The following is a 20,319-nucleotide window of genomic DNA, read 5'->3' as shown; positions in this document are numbered from 1 at the left end:
AGATGTCTATTGAGGAAACAGCCTATTTTTTAACATGATTGTCACAAACAGGATTATCACTTCAATCATCTTAATTCTCCAATGGAGCATGATGGATGAAGGATGAAGACATTTTGAATGTAAAGCACTTGCATACAGCAATTAGTTTAACAAAGTAACTACATATTTGTGTGCTTTTATAATTCAGCAGTTGCTGATAATTAGCTAATGTGTATCACACAAGCCATCTTAGACATAATTTCCATCTGTAGTAACAGTGTGCTTGATATGTAATGAAATATTCTATGAATATGCCAACTTGATACATTTATTAACTAAAATGTGCTCTTTCCAATGGCATGAATTATTTTATGGCAAACTTTGTCACACATGAACCTTTTTCAGTTGAAATATTGGTACAGTATAATATTTTTAACAGCATAAATAAAAAATCTTTATTAATTTAGGATGCCTTATTTAAAATGAATACTGGAATCTAAATCATAAAATGAAATATGTGATGGTCTTCAGTGTGAAGAAATAAAGGGTTAAAGCACAAAAAAAAAAAAAAAAGTCCTCAAACTTCAACAAACCTTATATTGGCAAACATTTGTGCCTTGGAAGATGGTCTATGTACCTAAATCAAAGTATAATCCCTGTAAATGTAATGCATCTGGCATATAAGCCCTAATAGTTCAAAAGTGATCAAGGCTGCACTTATCTTCCATAGTACAAATATTCAGAATAAAGCAGTAGCCGCACCCACTTCTTAAAGCTTCTGTATCTCAGAAACCAATGCTACATTTGGTACATGCTACATCAGTCAGTTTACAACTAATGTTTATGACTGTCAGCTGTTTGCACAATACTATGATTTCCTGAAAGTACTAAGCAAGTCCAAGATGGTCAGTAAGAAGGGCCTATTTGCATGGATTTTACATGGATTCAGTTTCCACATTCAATTCACTCAGCAGTCATTCAGCAGTTACTCTGGCTGACAGTTTGGTTATTCCCAATATACAATATTTTCCTTATATTGATTGTAGAATACATTCTATGGTCCATTAAATGCTCTTTATGACCAATTTCCATGAACTGCACTTTATGACCAATTTCCTATTGAATAAAATAATTTATATTGTTGAAATAGGTTTTACTTTTAACTATATTTAACTATTAAGACTTCGTCTCTAATATCTGGGCACAGAAATTTAGCACTAGGATGGGATTGACAGAATTCACACATAGGCAGTGTAAATCTAAACATATTAGTAAAGCTGAAATAAAATATAGGAAGCCAGTGATTTTGGTAGCGGTGGAGCGCATCAGCGAATATTTAGTGAGTGAAGGTAGTTGCTGTGTTTTCTTATCTGAACATAAAGACAATTGTTAACCATCGAAAAAAAGGACTTACATTTCTTTAACTCAACTGTTTAGAGTTAGAACACTTAGAATAAGATGAATATGAATTAGATGACTAAGTAACATCCTGCAAAATACAGATGTGTATACACGAGAAGACCCAGACATGAACAGATGGCACATGACCCTACCTGGAGTCTTTGTTTCCTCTTCTTTTATCTCATCCTTCACCTCAAGAGCAGAAGTCTGTTCCAAGTGAGGGGTCAGTGTGGTACTGTCAGGCTCAGGCTTGACCTCTGACCCCACTGTATCCAAGAGGTACTCCTGTTTCATGTTAGGGACAGCTTCAGGATCTGGGAACACAGGGTTGTCTGCTACTGTGGTGGAAAGAGTGGGAGATAAAGGAAATGATGAAGGCAATGGCTCTTCTGTTGCCAGAGTAGGATGAGTTGTATTCTCCACCTCTTCTTCTAAAGGTTCTTTGTTGTGTTCTTCAGAGGGCCCTTTTTTTATTTGTTCTTCACTTGGATCTTTGAGGGATCCTTCAAATGGTACCATCAAGGTCCCTTTGCATGGCATATCATAAGGTTCTTCTAAGGGCACTTTACCTTGCTCCATTAGGAGTTTTTCACAAGGTTCTTCCAGTGACACTTCACAAGGATCCTTCAGTTGCTCCTCACTTGAAATGTCAATTGGCAATTTGCACTCTAATTTTAGGGGCTCTAAATTATTATCTATGGGTGATTCTACAGAAGGCATGTCACTTTCCCCATTTTGGGTTTCCTTTGGCTTATGGTCAGTTTCCAAAGGGCTGTCAACTTCTTGAGAAGGCTCTTCTTTGTCAAACTGATATTCCAAATGTTCTGTTCCAATTTCAGGACTGGGATCACTATGTGTAATGTCAGATTCACTCAGCTTCTCTTCTAGATCCTCACTAATAGGCTCTGCTTGGTCAATGCTGACATCTGAAAGGGCAAGAGGTTGTGGGGGAACATATTCAGGTGGGCTGGCAGATAAATCTGGTTGCTCCACAGATGTCTCTCCAACGTTAAGATCTTTGAACAACATGAAGCTTGGTGCTAATGGTTCTACTGGGTTGCTTTGTGAGTCTGAACTGGGCATGCTCAAGCAGTCTGTAAGCGGATCATCCCGTTCCTGTCCATCTTCTGACTGCGCAGGGTCCAGGAATCCAGTTTCCAGTGCAGGCGTTCCCAAGATAGGATCAGTTTCATTAAAAATGTCAGAGGCTTCAGCATGGTCTGAGCTTTCCCATGGTGTCTGAAGTTCATCTAGTTCTACTGAAGGGGCCATTAACCCTGTTTCCTCTGAGGACCCCTGCTCTCCCACTAAAACATCACTACGAAGCTTCCCAGCTATGGAATCAACCATGTCTCCTTGAGCCCCACTTAGGTCTCCTTGTACACCATATGAATTTAACATACTTTGTCCAGCTGAAACTGAATTAAATGGGAATCCATTGAAGGCCTCTTTGCTAGACTTGCTATGGAGTGAGTCTGGGACCAAGCCTTCATGCTGTAACGACCCGAGTTCTAAAGAGTCATCAATAGGGGGGCAATCCAAATAACTCTCCCTGGCACTTGTACTTATACTTAAGGTGCTTCCTGGTTCTGATGCTACTGCAACTTCTGAGGCTTGGTTATGTCCATGAGCATGCATGTGTTGGTGTGCTTGTATAGGGTGCAAAGGTGTTGCATGATACTCCGGGGGCTGAGGGGAATGGCAGTGTCCTAGACTTGGGTCATACAGGCAGCAGTGTTGATGGGGCAAGCCTGATACTGGGTACCCATGGTTTTCTTTGTGAACATAGTTCCGATAGGCCTCCAGGAAGGACAGATGTGAATCATTGAGTATGTAGAAGTCAGTGCGACTAAGGCCATGCTTGGCAACGCCAATAAGAAGATCACGGTCGTGTTTGCCACACTCCCACCAAACAGGCAAGTAAAGGCTAGGACGGCAAAGCTTCAGTCGTTCCCCCAGGACAGGATGACGCAACACCTGCTCACGAACCTTTCTCAGGAGCTCAATGCGGTACAATGTACGGGCAGCTCTTTCTTCAGTAATGGGCTCCACAAATATAGTGGGGTCAATGGGCCCTATATGAGAGAAATAAAAAGAGAAATAAAGAGATATAAAAGACATCCTAATTAGTGAACAAACCCATCTATCCATCCCGTTAAGTATCAGTTTCACCAATTCATCCCTTCGTACCTTCATCCTTCCGTGGTGGCAGTCTGCATGCAGTACGGCACATAGATACAAAGCTCCAAAAATATCTCTCCAAACTTTCATCTGTTTTTCTCTCCAAACGAGCAAAAATACGGAATTGGCTCCAGTCAAAGGCTTTCTTCTCTGGGTCATATACCACCCCAAATGAGGACACAGTACGGTAGAAATCAGCCTGTTCACGACGTGTCCACCTGCAACAAGAATTGGAAAGCTTAAGAAAATGCTGCCATTTAGACTAGTAGCTTATCCATTTGAGTCACTAGTGAATTTTTTATTAAAAAATAAATAAATTTGTTGTTATTTGCACTTATAACTTCTTAGTTCTTTATTTTTCTCTTTTATGGACAAATGGGATAATGTTGTTACTCATAAATGGCCCCACTTTCTAACATTACTAACCTCCTTTGCCACTCCAGGAAAAGTGGATCGGGATTGGTTGTGCAGCGCCGTAATTCCTCACCCATTTGCCAGGCAACAGGCCCAATACCCTCTTGCATGAGGAATTCATGACGGAGCGGCTCACGTCGTGTGTAGCGCTGATAGGCGGTGATAAGTCGTCGTAATCTTGCCGTAAGTGCAGAACCTGCTGGCCATAATGCCCGCCCCTGTTCCACCACCTCCTGAGTCAGTCCGTCTGGAACCGACACTATCAACCACACAAACACACACATTGCTATGTGGCCTCAGCACAAATATTTAAATATTATTAAAAGTGTCAAGGTATATTAGTATTTAATCTCTATATTTATACAATTACAGTAGTATATACACATAGGGAACTGAAATCAAACTCAATCTATCTAGTTCACACAAACATTACTTTCAATATCATTGTCATTTTTCCTTGGTTCCTCTCGGAAAGGGCTGGTGTCCTCCTTTAAAGGAAACATGGAGAACAGTACATTAAATTGAAGCCAGATATTTTATCCCAAACAATCATTTATCCGAATTTTAATCATCACCTTTCTCTCTTCTTTATCCTCTAGGTCCTCTGGCTTTCCATCTATTTCTTCTTTGACATCATCACTCTTACTTACACTGCAAAAACATGTATATATAAGTATATAAAGGGGTCTGGAAGCTACAACTGGTCACAATCCTGCATAGTCATTATCACTAAACAAAAATAAAACATTTTAATATCCATTATTAACAGTTTAATTTTTGCAAGAATTGTTACCTCACTGAAATGTTTCCAAATCTTTATCACTGACACTTTTTGGCGCACACACAGTCCTAGTTTATGACTCCTGACATTGCGTATTACGTAAATTTTACCTGTCAGGTACATCAGCCACGACCTCAGTGCCACCCTGTTCTGCTGTTAGTGCGGTGACATCTGGCATACCCACTCGCTCTAGGAAGCACAGTTGGGGGTCTGCACGCATGGCATTGTAGCGCTCATACCCTGTGTGTACACACACACACACACACACACACACACACACACACACACACACACACACAAAAACACTATTCAACAATAAAAGAAGACCAAAGAAAGACAAAAACAGTAGTTAACTTCAGTCCTTTGTTACATCCCTGGACGTTCTGCTGAGGCGACAATGTTAGGTTGTCACCTGTGCCATTTCAGCTTTAATGAACACGGGTGATACAGGAGGAGCTGTCCAGAAAGATGCTGTTTAGAAGCTTGTTCCCCAGTTTGGACAATGTGACTTGCAAATGGGATGATTGATTCCTCCCTATTTCGCTGTGATTCTTGTGTGTCAATACCCTGTGGTGTCTTGAGTGGTAGTCACCACGTAGTCACTTTGTAGGTTTTTTCATAGGGCCAAGGATCTTGTACTTAACGCTGTCATATGTTCATTTTGTCATTTTATTAGGGGATTAGGGACGAAATGTTGTAATTTTTTTTACTGTTTTTTTTTTCTAGGGAAGAGAGTTTTTGGTGGGTTTTTGGATTGTTTTGGTTGGCTTAAGGCCACCCTGACATTATACTCCTGGTTTGACGTTCTTTTCTGAGATGTGACTGCTCTGATTTTTATGTGTACATGATTTGTGACCATAAATTGATAAAACCTACTGGGGTTTATGCGTCTCTGGGAGTTTTTTTTATTGTTGTTGTTGCACCCTTTATTGGGTCCTAGATTATCGAACCCATGAGACTATGCAATGAGGTCCTTACACCTTCTGTGCTTGTATCTTATCTTACCGTGTTTGTGAACTCCAATGAGCAGAGATTTGTCTGCCTCTGAGTCCCACCAACAAGTTGGAATTTCAATGTAGTCAATATCAGGCAGTGCCACTTCCAGTTTGCTGCCAATAATAAACATATTCGTCACTTATCATGTCACACATCATCAGGTATCACACATCATCAAATAGGTGGGTTCTAAAAATCTCAAGACAGTTTCTTGATGGAGAATTCTTTAACCTTAGAGAAGGCAAGAAGCACAATTGCAGATCTAATACCTGGCTGATGCTCCTTCTAGAGCCTGATTGGCGGCTTCCCCAAGCACTTCCGCCTTCAGGTAATACAACATCCGCACCCTCAGCAACACCCTGGAAAAAGATATATATGCAAAACAAATATATTATTTTCCAATAACTTGTGCATGTTTTATTCCTGTTCAATGTATTAAACCCATATATCCATCTCTCTCTCTCTCTCTCTCACACTCACACACACACACACACACACACACACACACATATATATATATATTTATTTATTATGTACATATCTAAAACTTCTTGTTTTCTAATCCATCTAATCCAAGCTACTGCAGTAGTGATGTCATCACAACTTACTAAGAAAACAGTGTGTTTAGAGCGGTCTCACTTGTTACAGTGCTGTTTGAGATGCTTCTTGTAGCTGTCATCTTGGAGCACCACCTCTGGGTTACAGTGGACCAGCCAATCTGCATTCTTTAGCTCTGGAGGACTCAATTGGTTCTTCAGCTTTTTACCCTTACGGCCCCGAGGTACAGGAGCAGACAATCCTGCACAGAAAAAATGAAAGACCCTGGACATTTAACCTTCACAGAACTTCATCACCGTTCATTGTCACGAAATAGTAACATTAGGACAACAAAATCTTTATGACGGTGCAACAACGATATGTTTAAAATGGTGCTGCTGCCTAAACAGTGCCTGAACTCTTTATCAGTACTTGATAAAAACCCTAAAAATAAATAACTATCAAATATATTTAAATACTTGGGTATGATCAGCCAAAATATGTTTAAAGTTCAAATTTTGCTTCTTTAGTTTAGAGCAAAATCTGTTATCTGCTAACTGCTAACAAACATTGGAAGTCAAGTTGTTGTTTACTTCCTAGGTTAGCAAAGTTAGCAGCTTTAATCACAATGGTGTCCATTCATCTCAGATTTTAGAGCAGTAATAATGATCACAATTTTTTCTTGCCTTTTCTTCTTAGATGTATAGCTGCATGTTTTTTGTTTTGCTTGTTTTAAAATAAATTGGCAGGCTAAATTCTTTTGTGTCCATTTCAGTGCCACAGAAAATGCAAAATATGAGTGAGGAACTCTTACCAGAATGGTTTTGCAAGGCTTGGTTGTGCCCGTCCTTTGTGGGTGTGATTAAGTCCCAGATGAAGCTCTTGATTTTGTCATCTCCTTTGTAATGGCGGACACAGTAGGCAAGCAATGCTCTGCACAGGACTTCCATGTCTCTCTCTGTGAGGTGCCACTTAAAACGTCCGTGATTCAGAATGTCCTTCCACCGCCCCCACCTACACATACAGGGCAAATATTCAATCAAGGAAAGGCTGGGTCTTTGAATAAACCACCCAAGTGGTTTAATTTTATGATGTAATTTTATTCCCGCCAACCTTTCTTAAGCAAAATGCAAACACTGTACTTTGCTATAACAGAATGATCCTGTTGTTACACAGGGAAAATTTCAACTCCTTCCATCACATCAGGACAAAGTTTGGGAATGGTGCAGTTACACCATAAACGTGCAAGACAGTATGGTTGCTTTTTTGTCTACCAAGCAATGGAACTGGATTTGTTTTAGCATGTTTTACATTAACCTGACTTCCTGGATTACACATGAAATTCCACTTAGGAACTTTTGTAGTGTGCTTTACAATAGGCAAACGTGGCCAGTCTTTAAGAGTTTTTAATATGGAAGTGGTGATTCAAACTATCTTTTTAGAATAGTATTTAATTTTAATTAAGTACTGTTCTAAAGAGTACCATTCAGGTGGGATTAGTTTTCTGGACAAATGTCCGTAAAATAATTTCACCATAACGCCTTTGGTAATATTTATGACTGTTTTGTATGGGATAAGAAATCTCAGAAAACTAAAACAGACCGGAGAGGCTGCTAGATTTAGCACTGCTGTCATTTTCTGCTAGATTTAGCACTGCTGTCATCCAAAAAAAAAATAAACACAATACATAGCTAACTTTCACAGGTCACAACAAAACACAGCTGCGTCAAATAATTAAACATCTATATAGAGTTTTATTATAACCAGGACTTAGATTTGATCAAAATTCCTTCCTTCGATATTTTTCACAGCTGATGAGTGTAGGATTATAGACAAGTGAGTCTAGGGTTATTAGTGTATTTTCCCTCATTTTTGTCGATGACAATTTCAGTTATCATTACAAAGTTATTATATGAGGCAGCCACACATGCCACATGTTTTTATTTTTAGGAGACTTGGCTACTCAAGTATCACTTTGTTTGAGGTATAAATACAAACAAGTATTTGATATCTTCATGAATGTGGCCATGTTTTTACCAAATCTTTTCTAACATACAGACATCAAAACAGTTGTCAACTCAGATATCTTTTTTTTTTTAGAAATGGTTAGACTACTTTGACTGTGAGGTGAAAATGTAAGAATTTTTATGATAAGCCATGTAATAAACTATGACAAAATATATCATTATCATAAGGTGGAAATATTTGTACTGATTTTTTTCTCTGCTAGGATCCATGTAGACTGCTAAAACTCTGATGGCCACAATAAACTAGGCCTTGAAGTTTTACTTTAATGGCCAATATGGCCAGTATCCCAATTAATAAACAATGGTATTCTCCCATACTTTTCAGTGCAACACGCGTCTTTTACTTTTCCGAAATAAACTAAAACCTATTGTGTGTCTGCCCATGGAGAATGCTCAGGAGATGTGTATTCCATTCCATATTTCATTATCCAACTGTATTTTAAGTGCTTGAATCTGCCCAGGGAATTCTTCCTTGCCATCATCACCACTCAGTTGCTCATTAGAGATCTTTACTGAAATATTTGTATAACTGCTTTGTGACAACACATTGTCAAAAGTGCTATATAAATCAAATTTTACTTGACTTCTGCAGTACCAAATGTTTGGTGACCTAATCAAGTAATAATTCATTTAAAACATCAAACATTTTAGAAATACTGGTAAATAAGAGCAGTGAAAAAGAAGTGCATGTTTGTTGGTAAATGGAAGAACCCTTTTTTTTTCAACTTTTTGATGAACTGCTGACAATGATGATGACATGCAATTTAGTCAGAAACACGAAATGAAAGTCCGAGCTCAAAGTAAATACCCTGGTTTATGTGTATTGAGCAAAGAAAATGAAATATAGTAAAGCAGAATAAAATGTGTATTTTGAAGGAGTACTTATTTTTAGATATTTTCCAAAACTGGATTACTTTTAGATACTTCTCCACACCATCACTATTTTTAGAAACTGAAAGTTCTACTGATTGTAAGTGTTAGTGAACCAGGAGTTAGTGAACCAGGAAGATAAGGTGTAATATTGCCTGCAAAACGCAGGTTTCGAGTTGTAAGAGTTAATAAAACTGCTTATAGTAACAATAAGTTGGGTTTTAACATTAGCAGGCTACACACATGTAACAGAATTTACCTGAAGCTAAGTGACACTCCTCTGAGAAGGCGTTGGGCAAGTAAATGCTTTCCTGTGTGTTTCCATTGAGAAAAAGCACGAACATTTTCCACAGCTGTCAATGGAATATTTACTCACATTGCCATGTCCATTAAAATATTTCTTATTTCTATTATTAATATTAAAATAACCTTATTCCTATATTAGGGAAAATGTGCCAGAATCTTTGCTGATGTAGAAGTGTCCAGTCTGTAAAAATGACTGAAATGGCAGATTTGGAAAGGACTAAGGAATACAGGTAATAAATTACCTTACCCCAAATCCCCATTTAAAACTAACCCTGTCCAAATAGGTTTATAGTCTGCCCCAAAGCATTGAAGGTTCGTATGGTCTTGACAGGTTGTACTCAGTGTCCTGGAATGTGGTCTTTTCAAGATATATCCATTAGTCAGAATATTGCTATTTGCCAATTATCACTGCCAGTCTGCAAATTGAAATACTAACAGGCATTAAAAAGAGAAAACATATGACCCCACCCAGAACTAGTTAGATAAAGCAAGAAAGTATGCATGTAATTCAATTTGTGCAAGTTGTCCAGTCCACAGAGAGTTCATATTAATTTGTGGATCTTAAATTTAAAACCACTTTTCATATTCTTTCATGTAAAACTTTATAATAATCCAGTTGTCAGTCATGTAGGAGATATTGTCTAAAGTGATATATTCCAGATAATGGCTAATAAAATGTTATTATAGCTAAGCTGTTTGCCAAAGCAAAGAATCCAAGCGTAAGGCACACACCCAAATATGAGTAGGTTCTTTTCCACTCTGAAGCACTCTGCGCGGAGGTACCGCCTGTTGCGTTCGCCTAGGCGACGAGAGCGGCAGGGACGCTCCTCAGAGTCGCTGTCCAGCTCAGAGAACTCCATCAGCTCGTCGTCCTCGAACGAGTTGTAGTGACGTGTTTGCTTCCTCACACGAGGTGTATCAATCACCAGACTCTCCTACAGGAGATGCCAGTAGAAGATGCAGTATCTGAACACTGACGGTACTATTCATGCACACACACACACACACACACACACACACACACACACACACACACACACACACACACACACACACACACACACACACACACACACACACAACTGACGACCCACGTTAATGAGGCAGTTCCGATATGCCCCAAGTGTCAGTACTAAGTACTGAATTTAATACTAACTTCCCCACATTTCTCTGTTTCAGCCCCATCTATTTGTGTCACTGCATGTTTCAGAACAGGTAGTTCATTAATTATGGAGTTAGGAAAATGACTTCATCTTCCAATCAGTTCTGTAGATTATTGGTTGGCTAAATGTTCAAATCTAATCCACCATGTCTAAATAACCATAGTCAACAGCACGGATATCAGTTGTTTCTTTTTTCCCCCTTTGAAAGACCACCCCTCATTCATCTAATTAGTTATCCATGTGATCTGCCACTATACATCATAACCTGCAGACCTCTGACAAAAAAATTAAAAAATCCTAAAATCAACCTAAAAGTAATACATTCCTGCAAAGTTACCAAACCATACTGTTTTCCTTACATTACAGTATCACACAGTACAGTACCACTAACATAATTGCTAGCTGGTGCCACAATGTGTATGCTATTGGCATGTTGCCACAACAAGCACCTCACCACAAACATTGTTTGTGGTGGTAGGTGTTGGTGAGGGGATTGTAGGTTGCTTTAAAATGATTAGTTTTAAGATGACTTCAATACATTTCTTTTCTATTAAGAAAATCTCCTGTGTTTTCAGATCCATCTCTCTCACATGCACGCATGCACGTGCACACACACACACAAAAACATAAAACCCCCATACATCCCCAAATGGTTATAAACATGTAGAAACAGCCCAACTATAAATACTGACCAAAAAACAAACAAAAAACAGCAGCAACAAAAAAACAAGAAACCGTTCAGTCTTTGGACACCTGCACTTGATTGAGTGCACATTCCAAAGTATGCACGCTCACACAGCCCAGTTGTTTAGCTCAACCTTGTTTTTCATTAATTCCACCCATCTGCTTCAGCCATAATAAGAGCCAGATATTCAAATCAACTCCGTCTCCTTCTCGACCCCCTCCCTCTCCCTGCTTCCTTCTCATATGTTGTCACTTGGTGGAGTCACTGGCTCTGGGCCAAGTTGGCCACTGGGAGGTCTTAACTCAGATTGAGAAAGACAAATGGAGAAACAGGAACAAAGAGAGCATGGGAAGCTTTAGAGGCAGCTGCCATCTTTACCTTCTCCGCTTTTGAATCAATCTCCAGCTCTGCAATTTTGGCCCATTTCTGCCAGAAGTTCGGGTCATCCAGAGAGATGTCCGTCCGGTTTCCAGAAGACACAAAGCTGGCCTGAGAAGGACCATAAAATCACACGAGTCTATTACAAATATTGATATTTGGAACGCAGATGGTTAATGGTTAAAAATAATTTTTTTACGTGGGACCTGTCCCAATTAAAACTAAGTGATATGCTTACTATTAAAATCAATTAAATAGTTTTTTTTTAATCCATAAAAAAGGATAAGTATGCACCAGTGTACATTTCTTCATTGTAGCAGTGGCAACCAGTAACTACATGTCATGCTACCGCATTAAGGAGGATTCTGGAGTCTGGTTCGATGTAGAACCGCCCTTGTTTTTACCTTAGCAAACGTGGAGCCCTTGCCCTCTGACTGAATGGTTATGGTCTGAGTGCGCCGCTGCAGAATCTGATCAATATCTTCCTCACAGAACTTCGAGCCTTCGTCTTCCTCGTCCATTAGCGCACCGTATGCGCCCTTCCTCAGCAGGTCTTCCACCTCCATCTTAGACAACTGCTGAACCTGTGCCATTGAGTTTGTCAGAGTTACAGTTACCACGACAACACCTGGTGAAATATCTAACAACACCGAGCCAATTAGGCCATGGCCACTGGAACACTGCTTATGTTTTGCTAGTTTGGCTAGTGAAGAATGAATAGTCATAGCTTCGAGATGCAGTTGTAAACAGAAACTGGAGCGAAGGAGAGGTCAGCTAAGACTATACCTAAAACCACTTCAGTCTCTGAGTGTACTTGTACCATCTTTTTGATGTGTAAAAGTGATGCTCTTGAAGAAGAATGAAGTAGTAGGGAGCACACACCCCATTGAGGCTGCCTTTGCGGTTGATATCTTGCAGAACAGCCTTGTCCAGTCCAAGTTTTAGACTGGCTTTGTCAAACATCTCCCTCTCATATGAATTGCGTGTAATGAGTCGATACACCTTCACCGCCTTGCTCTGGCCAATGCGATGACAGCGCGCTTGGGCCTTAAAGATGGAAAATATGAGAGAAAAATCTGTCAATTATTATTTTTAGCTGCACTGTGATAGAGGTTACTTGATACTGAGATTGACGCACCAAAAGGTTCTAAGAAATAATGTACCATGGCTAAAATTTGAGTATGGATATGTTAACACTTTCACTTGTTGTGAACTCTGTCTCCCTTCATCCTTGTCATATCTTTGTGTTTGTCTCACTCGCTTTCTCCCTTTCTCTTTCAACAGTGGCAGGGGTAGCTCCACCACTGACCTTGGCCCTTCAGCCGATGAAAGCAAAATGTCTACAGCATTTCAAAAATGTCAAACAGCCAACGACTAGAGGACTTTACGCACTCTAGCACGTCTGTATCTTCTCCTCGCCCTTATTCATTGTGGCTGTGTGTGTTAGAGACGGTAAGCAGGTAACCTGGAGGTCGTTCTGTGGGTTCCAGTCTGAGTCAAATATGATGCATGTGTCTGCAGCGGTGAGGTTGATGCCCAGCCCCCCTGCACGTGTGCACAGCAGGAAGACAAAACGGTCCGAGTCCACCTTGCAGAAGCGATCAATGGCTGCCTGGCGAAGGTTCCCTCGCACTCTGCCATCGATGCGTTCATATGTGTACCTGAAATGCACAATACCGTATACACACAATATAAATATACACACAATATAAAACACAGTTAAGCACTTGTCAAACAACAGATCTGTGATTAACCACAATTAATTACATATTTAATTACACGTTGAAAATCCATGACCAACAGATTGTGTTTAACCCCACCAAAACTGATTTAGATTTCAGAGTCACAGAAAGTATTCCCTCCAAAATAAATAATAAGCTCCTTCATTAACTCCAAAATAAAGGCAGTACCTTTGGCACAATGGTCCTGTATTCAATTACATTCCAGTGCTCAGTAGGACAAAAATGATTACTGTTAAGCAAAACTGTGCCATGGAAGTAAAACTGAGGACTGGAAGTGACATATGCATGCCAAAGGGTACCGTCTTAGTTTTACAGTAATGATGGTGTAGGCTAAACATGTTGAGAACATTAAATCAACAGAGTCTGAACTGAAAGACTAAAGTAGGCACCTTTAACATTGGCATGTTTGGCTCTCAAGGTATTTTTAATAAACGTTTCTAATGATGTGGATGGTGAGTGTGCATATCTTATATTATAAGGTACCTGAAGAAAACTATGTGTATAAGGTTGACCCTCACCTCCTCTGAATGAGGTAGTCCTCCAAGATATCCAGGCACCGCACCATTTGAGAAAAGACCAGCACCTTGTGCCCTCCAGCGATCAGCTTGGGCAGCAGCTTATCAATGAGAACGAGTTTTCCGGCAGCTTGGATCATAGCCTGGAGTTGGAAATCTGGCGCATCAGGATTGTGGGTTTTCCTGAAGCTCTCCAGGATCTTCTCCTCAGCACCTGAGTGAAGTAAGACAGACAAAATACTTGACAATGCTTTTTTTGTGTGTGTGTATGTGTGTGTGTGTGTGTGTGTGGTGGGGGTGTGCAGGAGTGCATGCTCACCTGTGATGAGGTATGGATGGTTACAGCACTTACGGAGCTCCATCATGGTGTTGATGAGGTTGGGCATGTTGTGCTGGTTGGCTCCCTTGGCCAGAAAGGCAAAGTTTTTCTCCAAGATGGCTCGGTAGTATTTCTTTTGGATGTTGGTGAGTTCCACCTCAATGATGGTCTCTTCTTTGGGGGCCAGATTCTTCTCCACATCATCCTTTAGTCTCCTTAACATCATGGGCTTCAGAATGGCCTGGAGCTTCTTAACCTGAGGAAATATATGTTTTGAGGAAAAGGCTTAACCAAATGCCCAGTATAAAGAGAAATAAATCTAAAAAAAAATGCCCACACTGTTCTTCGTGCTCCCTGAGTAATTTATTTCAACCTGATGCAGACTGAACCGCATTGAAACGTGTTGCATAAATCTGTAACAAATGAAGATAAAACTTCATTGGGTGACTTGCCTGATTTAGATTTAGTCTATTTTTTGTTAAATACTCTTTGTTGTTTGGTATGGCTTAATGAGTCTAGACTGACTGTGCTCAATTATGATCTAGAGTTAAAAGTAGTATGCACCATAATCTCAAAAGCATTTCTGTCATAACCACTAATGGCTAAATAACAGACTCACATGGAGATTTGTGCTGCATCAACCCTACGTCCACTTTGTTTTATTAGAACCTTGTCATTCATTCTCCTGAGAGTTCAGCACTCAGTAAATGCTTCCTGCCTTCTTGTATTATCTCTTGTATTATTTTATCTTTTTTACTGTTAAATGTGACAGCTGTTGCTCATTCAAATACAACAAATCAGATTACACAATCCGATATTTAATTTTGAAAGTAAACAGTGGGCATTTAGAACATTAACATGATCGCTCCTTTCATTCACAGTGAGCGCATGCAGAGAACGATCAGGAAATGGACAATAGCTCTCTTTTGTGCAGTGAATCAGTACTGGGAAGAAACTGAAGAATGACTCAGCTGTGATGTATTGATGCTTTGATAAAGGTTACATGAGCATTATCCAGGACCTTTTGAAAATATCACATTTCACTGAAAAGCTATGTGCAATGTGCATTACAGTATCCTAGTCTCTGCACTGTCAGATAACCCAATGAAGTGTGTTGTCAAATACTAGCTCAATCTTCCTGCAGTGATTAGATTAATATTATTTATGAACCTTGCCGTCAGTAGTGACTGACCAAATTATGCCACCCCTGTGTGAAAGGCCTCTCTTCTATCTTCCAATTGCTTAGTCTATACTGTAGCTCTCCATTTTATAATTCTAAATGTGCATGCTGCTTTTAGTAGCCAATACCAATTCATATACAGCTTGCTCACAAACAAGTGGATTTATAATTAATTTACCATTGCATCTGCTTACGATATGAGATGGGTAAAAAAATTTCAAATTATCAGAGTACAATCAAATATAACTTTTGTCTTAAAAGATGGATCACGATATTCACTGTAGCTCTTCTGTTTTGAAGACTAACATTAGCATGGTGGACCACAGGCACTGGAAACTCACCTGCTCCTCCGTCTTCAGATCTCCAAACTCCTCGAGGAACGTGCTCTCTGAAGGGAACTGCATCGGCTCCAGGAAGTTGAGCAAACTAAAGAGTTCTTCTACAGAGTTCTGCAGAGGTGTACCTGTTAGGAGGACTTTATACTCCTGAGGAGAGGTGATTAAAAAAAAAAGTATTCTATGGTCAGAAATAGTCAGTATACTAGCAGGCTTTTTTAAATAGCTGTCTATAAATACATCCATGGAAAATGTTCTGATATGTATAGCAATACATTGGGGAGCAATACATATAGACATACATTAATTTATACATAGACTGATTTGACTTCAAGATACCACAGGTGTATACTTGAGGATTAATGTTTACCTCCCATAGGGGAAGGAATTAATTCCATACTATCTAAAGAAAAATGTTTTTTTTTTTGCTTTGATTAAATGTAAACTCTCCCCTATGCATCCCTTCAGTGTATCTTCCCATTTCTCAGGGGTTTTTCAAGCAAATATTAGATTAATATGTAGTTGATTTGGTAAGCAGGAAGAGGATATGTGTAAGTAAAGGCAGCAGAGCAGACCTCAGAGCATGCTGAAGCTCAAGGGATATTGTGCAAAATAGACAGCACTCCTTATATGAACATTACCAATTACTTAAATTTTTCAAACAGGGTTTCTGGTTTAAACAGTTCAAACTCCTCAAACTCAACAACTCAGACTGATATTAATGTCAGAAGGTGTTAAACAGACCAAGTTCATGAGTTTGAGTCCCTCCAGTAGTTTACAGTTCCGGTTCTTCAGTCGGTGAGCCTCATCAATCACCACACATCGCCAGTTAATCTTCTTCAGTTCAGGGCAGTCAGCCATGATCATCTCGAATGTGGTGATGACACCGTGGAACTTAAACAGACCAGACACTATGTTCCCCTGCAAAGGAGAGAGAGAGAGAGAGAGAGAGAGAGAGAGAGAAGCATAAAGCAGAAACAGCTGAGCGAAATAAGCACTGGCACCCACCTCTACACACCCTGTAGCTTGTACTTTCCTGTAAAGAAGTCTGGTCAATGCATTGTTACCTTGTTCAACTAACCAAGTGATTCTGTTTCATTTAGTGGAGAGATTCCTGTACCTGCTCATCTCTGTGGTACATCTCATACTGCAGGATCATCTGCCGGCTGATCTGGCTGCCATGATAGACGATGACATTGATCTCTGTCCAGGTGCGGAACTCTCTCTCCCAGTTTGTAATGGTGGAGAGAGGGGCAATGATGAGGAAGGGCCCTCTCAAACCCATGAGGAAGATCTCATAGAGGAATGTTATAGACTGGATGGTTTTCCCCAGGCCCATCTCATCTGCTAGGATGCAGTTTTTTCTAGAAAAAAAAATTCCATTTTTTATGAGGGCAATTATTACGAGCCTTATTCGTTGCGTCACCTGTGCATTCTTATAATGTTCCAATGTGCCTTCAGAAGCTTATTGTGTTTGTGTTGGCTTTGCTCAGTAGTGATTAGTGCATGTTCATGTTTGGATTCAATTCATTCATCGTCCAGTCAGCCTAAAATTTTGAGACCTTCAGTATACAGAAAAAATGCCCAGTGTTCTTGGTTGTCACAAAAATTATTTGAGCAAGCTTGTTTTGAACTTGTTTTCTAAGAAATTTAGAAGAGCTTATTTCCTGGTTGCCAAACTTGTCAAATGCCATGAGTTACAGAGTGTGAAAGAAATCTGAATCTATTTTAAAGCTGGGAAAAAAACAAACATTCTTGATCTTAGCATCAATCAATGCGATCAATCAAATTCCCCTGTAAAATGTTCGATGGTATGAAATCAACATTATTTTTCTTTACCTATTGTACCAGTTGAAAAGAAGCCAATTCATGCCTTCTAGCTGGTATTCTCTTAGCTGGTTGCCATTTTTGTAGTCCCGAGATTTCTCCAGCTTCTGCCATTGTTCTGGTAGAGGCCTCTCCTATATTTAAATAAGAAGAGAAATAAACCATTTCAAACTGAGAATGTGTGGCCAATATTCCAGAATATCATGTGTATCATATTGTTAGATTTTCTTTACAGCAAAAGGATGTCTATATGCTAGTTACAACCAAAATATAGAAACACAGAATATAAACAGCTATAAAACAAAAAACAATGTAGAAACTGGATATGTTTAAACAGTCACAACCATGTATACTTATTGAAATTAACCAGTCACATGATATTACCTCATTACGTAAATTCAGTTCAAGTAAATGAACCTTAGAAAGCTTACAACATGTTTGAGTTCTGGAATTTTCTTGAGGTCTTCAAACTCATGGATCTTTACAGGGTCTACATCCTCCTGGAGTTCCCAAGTGCTTTCTTCATAGGGTAAAGAGCACCACTTTACCAGGTAGTGTGTCACTTCCTGTTAGTGCACACAAATACATGACCTAAAACTACAGTCCAAGAAACTGTATTTACAGGTAGTATTCTTCTCAGTTTCACTCTCACTAGGTATCATATGTTTCCATTATGATACTAACCTCTCCTGTTTCTGTGTCTGTAGTGATAGCAACCTCCAAAACTCTGTCAACTTCGGTATAGTCGGGATTGAAGAGGTCTTCGTCTGGCTGATGGTTGAACAACAACAATAACAACAACAATGCTGCCTCAGACATTTAAAGAACTAATGCAAATACTAGCATGACTAACATTCAATAAAAGCTAGCAGAGTCAGTGCAATTCCCAGCAAAACCATAGCTGACTATCTACCTTTTATTCACTGCATTCATCAATTTCCTTCATTAGTAGGACAGCATTTAACTCATGACTATTCCTCTATGAGATTCTCCCATAACACCATATAACTATAGGAAAAATCAGTAATCGTACTTTTCTTTTGGCAAGACCATAAAGTAAAGAATTATTGCGGGCAGGTAGGTGATTTTATTTAGTAAAAATCTGCAAATAATTGAACTGCTTCAGTTCACAAAATATTTTCAAGGTAGATCAACTTGTGGAATTTGTTAGCAGAATCGGGTAGGGCTTACCTCTGTGAAAATGTGCTTCATTTGAGCTTGCTTGTTCCTGAAGCGCTTGATTTTTTGGTGAATGCGTGGGTCCTTCTCTAGCTCCTCCAAACTCGCCCATTTGCAGTGAAGATAGGAGCTGGCATGAAAATGAAGATTTGATTTTAGGAGACGCATGCTCAGAGTGGTGCATATTCACAGCTATGCCACACTGGATACTCATGATCCCATATGCATTTATCTGTGCTTACTCGTAATGCCAAAAGGACACAGGCTACAGCTAAAAACAACTCCAACACGTCAGACACACAAAACCGCAGTATGGAGTATTTCATATAAGGGGATCACCAAGATTGGAGTTCAATAATTGAATGCTTAAGATGTACTTAAAACAATAAGAACCAATCATTGCATCCAGTCACTTGCTTATGCCTTGTCCATCCATCGTTCTTCATTTGAAACAAAAGCAGTGATCTGGCCCTGAGACAACATGAGCCCTAAAGCTGAAACCCAGTCAGGCAGGGATGACTCCAGGCAAGCTGCTGTCTAATAAGTACACAAATGGTCATAGACACAAAGCACCACTCTTACATAGCAATGCTCGGGCTCTGCCAGCCAACTTGACAACTGACCCCAAAGCCAGGTCAATGAAGAAGTACCAGTTAAAGGGGAAGAATCCTGACCCTGCTGGCCTAGGTGGTGACTAACATTTAAAATATAGATGCTAATATAATGTTATTGCATAATCTTAATTTAAATCTTTACCTACAGTGGCAGTTTTATTTATGTTTGCAGAGCACAGGGTTTATTTAAAACATGAGTACTTTGTGTGTGTGTGTGTGTGTGTGTGTGTGATATATATATATATATATATATATATCACACACACACAGTGATTTGATGTGGCCCAGCCTTATTATCAACCATCCTTTTTATCTGAGCTCAGACAGTTGCAATCTTTTGTGTGAAAACATGATACTAGAAGCAAACACAGAAGTGCTGAAAACAGACAATCATTAATTTTGCCCAGTGACTTATCTCAAGAGGAAAAATGTAGGAACTAGGTGCAAGTTTCAGCTGACAGTTCTGGGTTATGACACTGGGTCACTGGTAAATGAAATAATATTGTTTAATACTACAAAACTAATTAGAACCCACAGAATGATATGAACTGCTGTGCTTGAACTGCTGAGGTAGAATTCCAACGATAGCAGAAAGAGCATCGAGGGCATTTTTGCATATGGCAATGGAAGGAAATGACAATTAAACCACTAACTACCTTTAGAAAACAAAAATGAGTCTTCAAATGTCTTGTTCAGTTTTCTACTGGTTTCCTTGATATTTTATAGGCTTTATGAGTAGTCAATACCACAGGTCAGAATTCATGTAGAATTCTGCAAAGAGATGCTCAGGTAAATACATCCCAGGTTCCAACCCAAGTACACTAAAATGCCATGCTAAAGTTGGCAGAGCCTTTATTAGTTATAAAGGTATTTTTGAATGTTAGATGAAG

The 20,319-nt window shown here is 39.4% G+C and overlaps 1 protein-coding gene across 5 annotated transcripts in view; it reads right to left on the bottom strand.

The window, feature by feature from the left end:
• chd6 (chromodomain helicase DNA binding protein 6) overlaps positions 1-20,319 on the bottom strand; it is a 40,690-nt gene that overhangs the window by 8,742 nt on the left and 11,629 nt on the right. For all 5 annotated transcript variants that reach the window (XM_081717463.1, XM_027004982.3, XM_081717462.1 and 2 more), the window contains 24 exons: positions 18,828-18,945; positions 18,321-18,407; positions 18,068-18,202; positions 17,649-17,770; positions 16,930-17,173; positions 16,554-16,730; positions 15,816-15,959; positions 14,295-14,550; positions 13,979-14,189; positions 13,184-13,379; positions 12,601-12,765; positions 12,123-12,302; positions 11,719-11,829; positions 10,225-10,427; positions 7,104-7,303; positions 6,392-6,551; positions 6,022-6,111; positions 5,762-5,865; positions 4,867-4,996; positions 4,551-4,626; positions 4,409-4,463; positions 3,988-4,234; positions 3,571-3,779; positions 1,533-3,455 (listed from right to left, as the gene is read on the bottom strand). In XM_081717463.1, the coding sequence (XP_081573589.1) occupies positions 1,533-3,455; positions 3,571-3,779; positions 3,988-4,234; positions 4,409-4,463; positions 4,551-4,626; positions 4,867-4,996; positions 5,762-5,865; positions 6,022-6,111; positions 6,392-6,551; positions 7,104-7,303; positions 10,225-10,427; positions 11,719-11,829; positions 12,123-12,302; positions 12,601-12,765; positions 13,184-13,379; positions 13,979-14,189; positions 14,295-14,550; positions 15,816-15,959; positions 16,554-16,730; positions 16,930-17,173; positions 17,649-17,770; positions 18,068-18,202; positions 18,321-18,407; positions 18,828-18,945 (5,543 nt within the window). The remainder of the gene's footprint in view (positions 1-1,532; positions 3,456-3,570; positions 3,780-3,987; positions 4,235-4,408; positions 4,464-4,550; positions 4,627-4,866; positions 4,997-5,761; positions 5,866-6,021; positions 6,112-6,391; positions 6,552-7,103; positions 7,304-10,224; positions 10,428-11,718; positions 11,830-12,122; positions 12,303-12,600; positions 12,766-13,183; positions 13,380-13,978; positions 14,190-14,294; positions 14,551-15,815; positions 15,960-16,553; positions 16,731-16,929; positions 17,174-17,648; positions 17,771-18,067; positions 18,203-18,320; positions 18,408-18,827; positions 18,946-20,319) is intronic.

This window comes from Electrophorus electricus, chromosome 7, assembly GCF_041902795.1.
Source record: "Electrophorus electricus isolate QZ-2024a chromosome 7, ASM4190279v1, whole genome shotgun sequence".
NCBI lineage: Eukaryota > Metazoa > Chordata > Actinopteri > Gymnotiformes > Gymnotidae > Electrophorus > Electrophorus electricus.
Note: the sequence above shows the minus strand (reverse complement) of the source record. Positions and strands in the feature narration are given on the sequence as shown.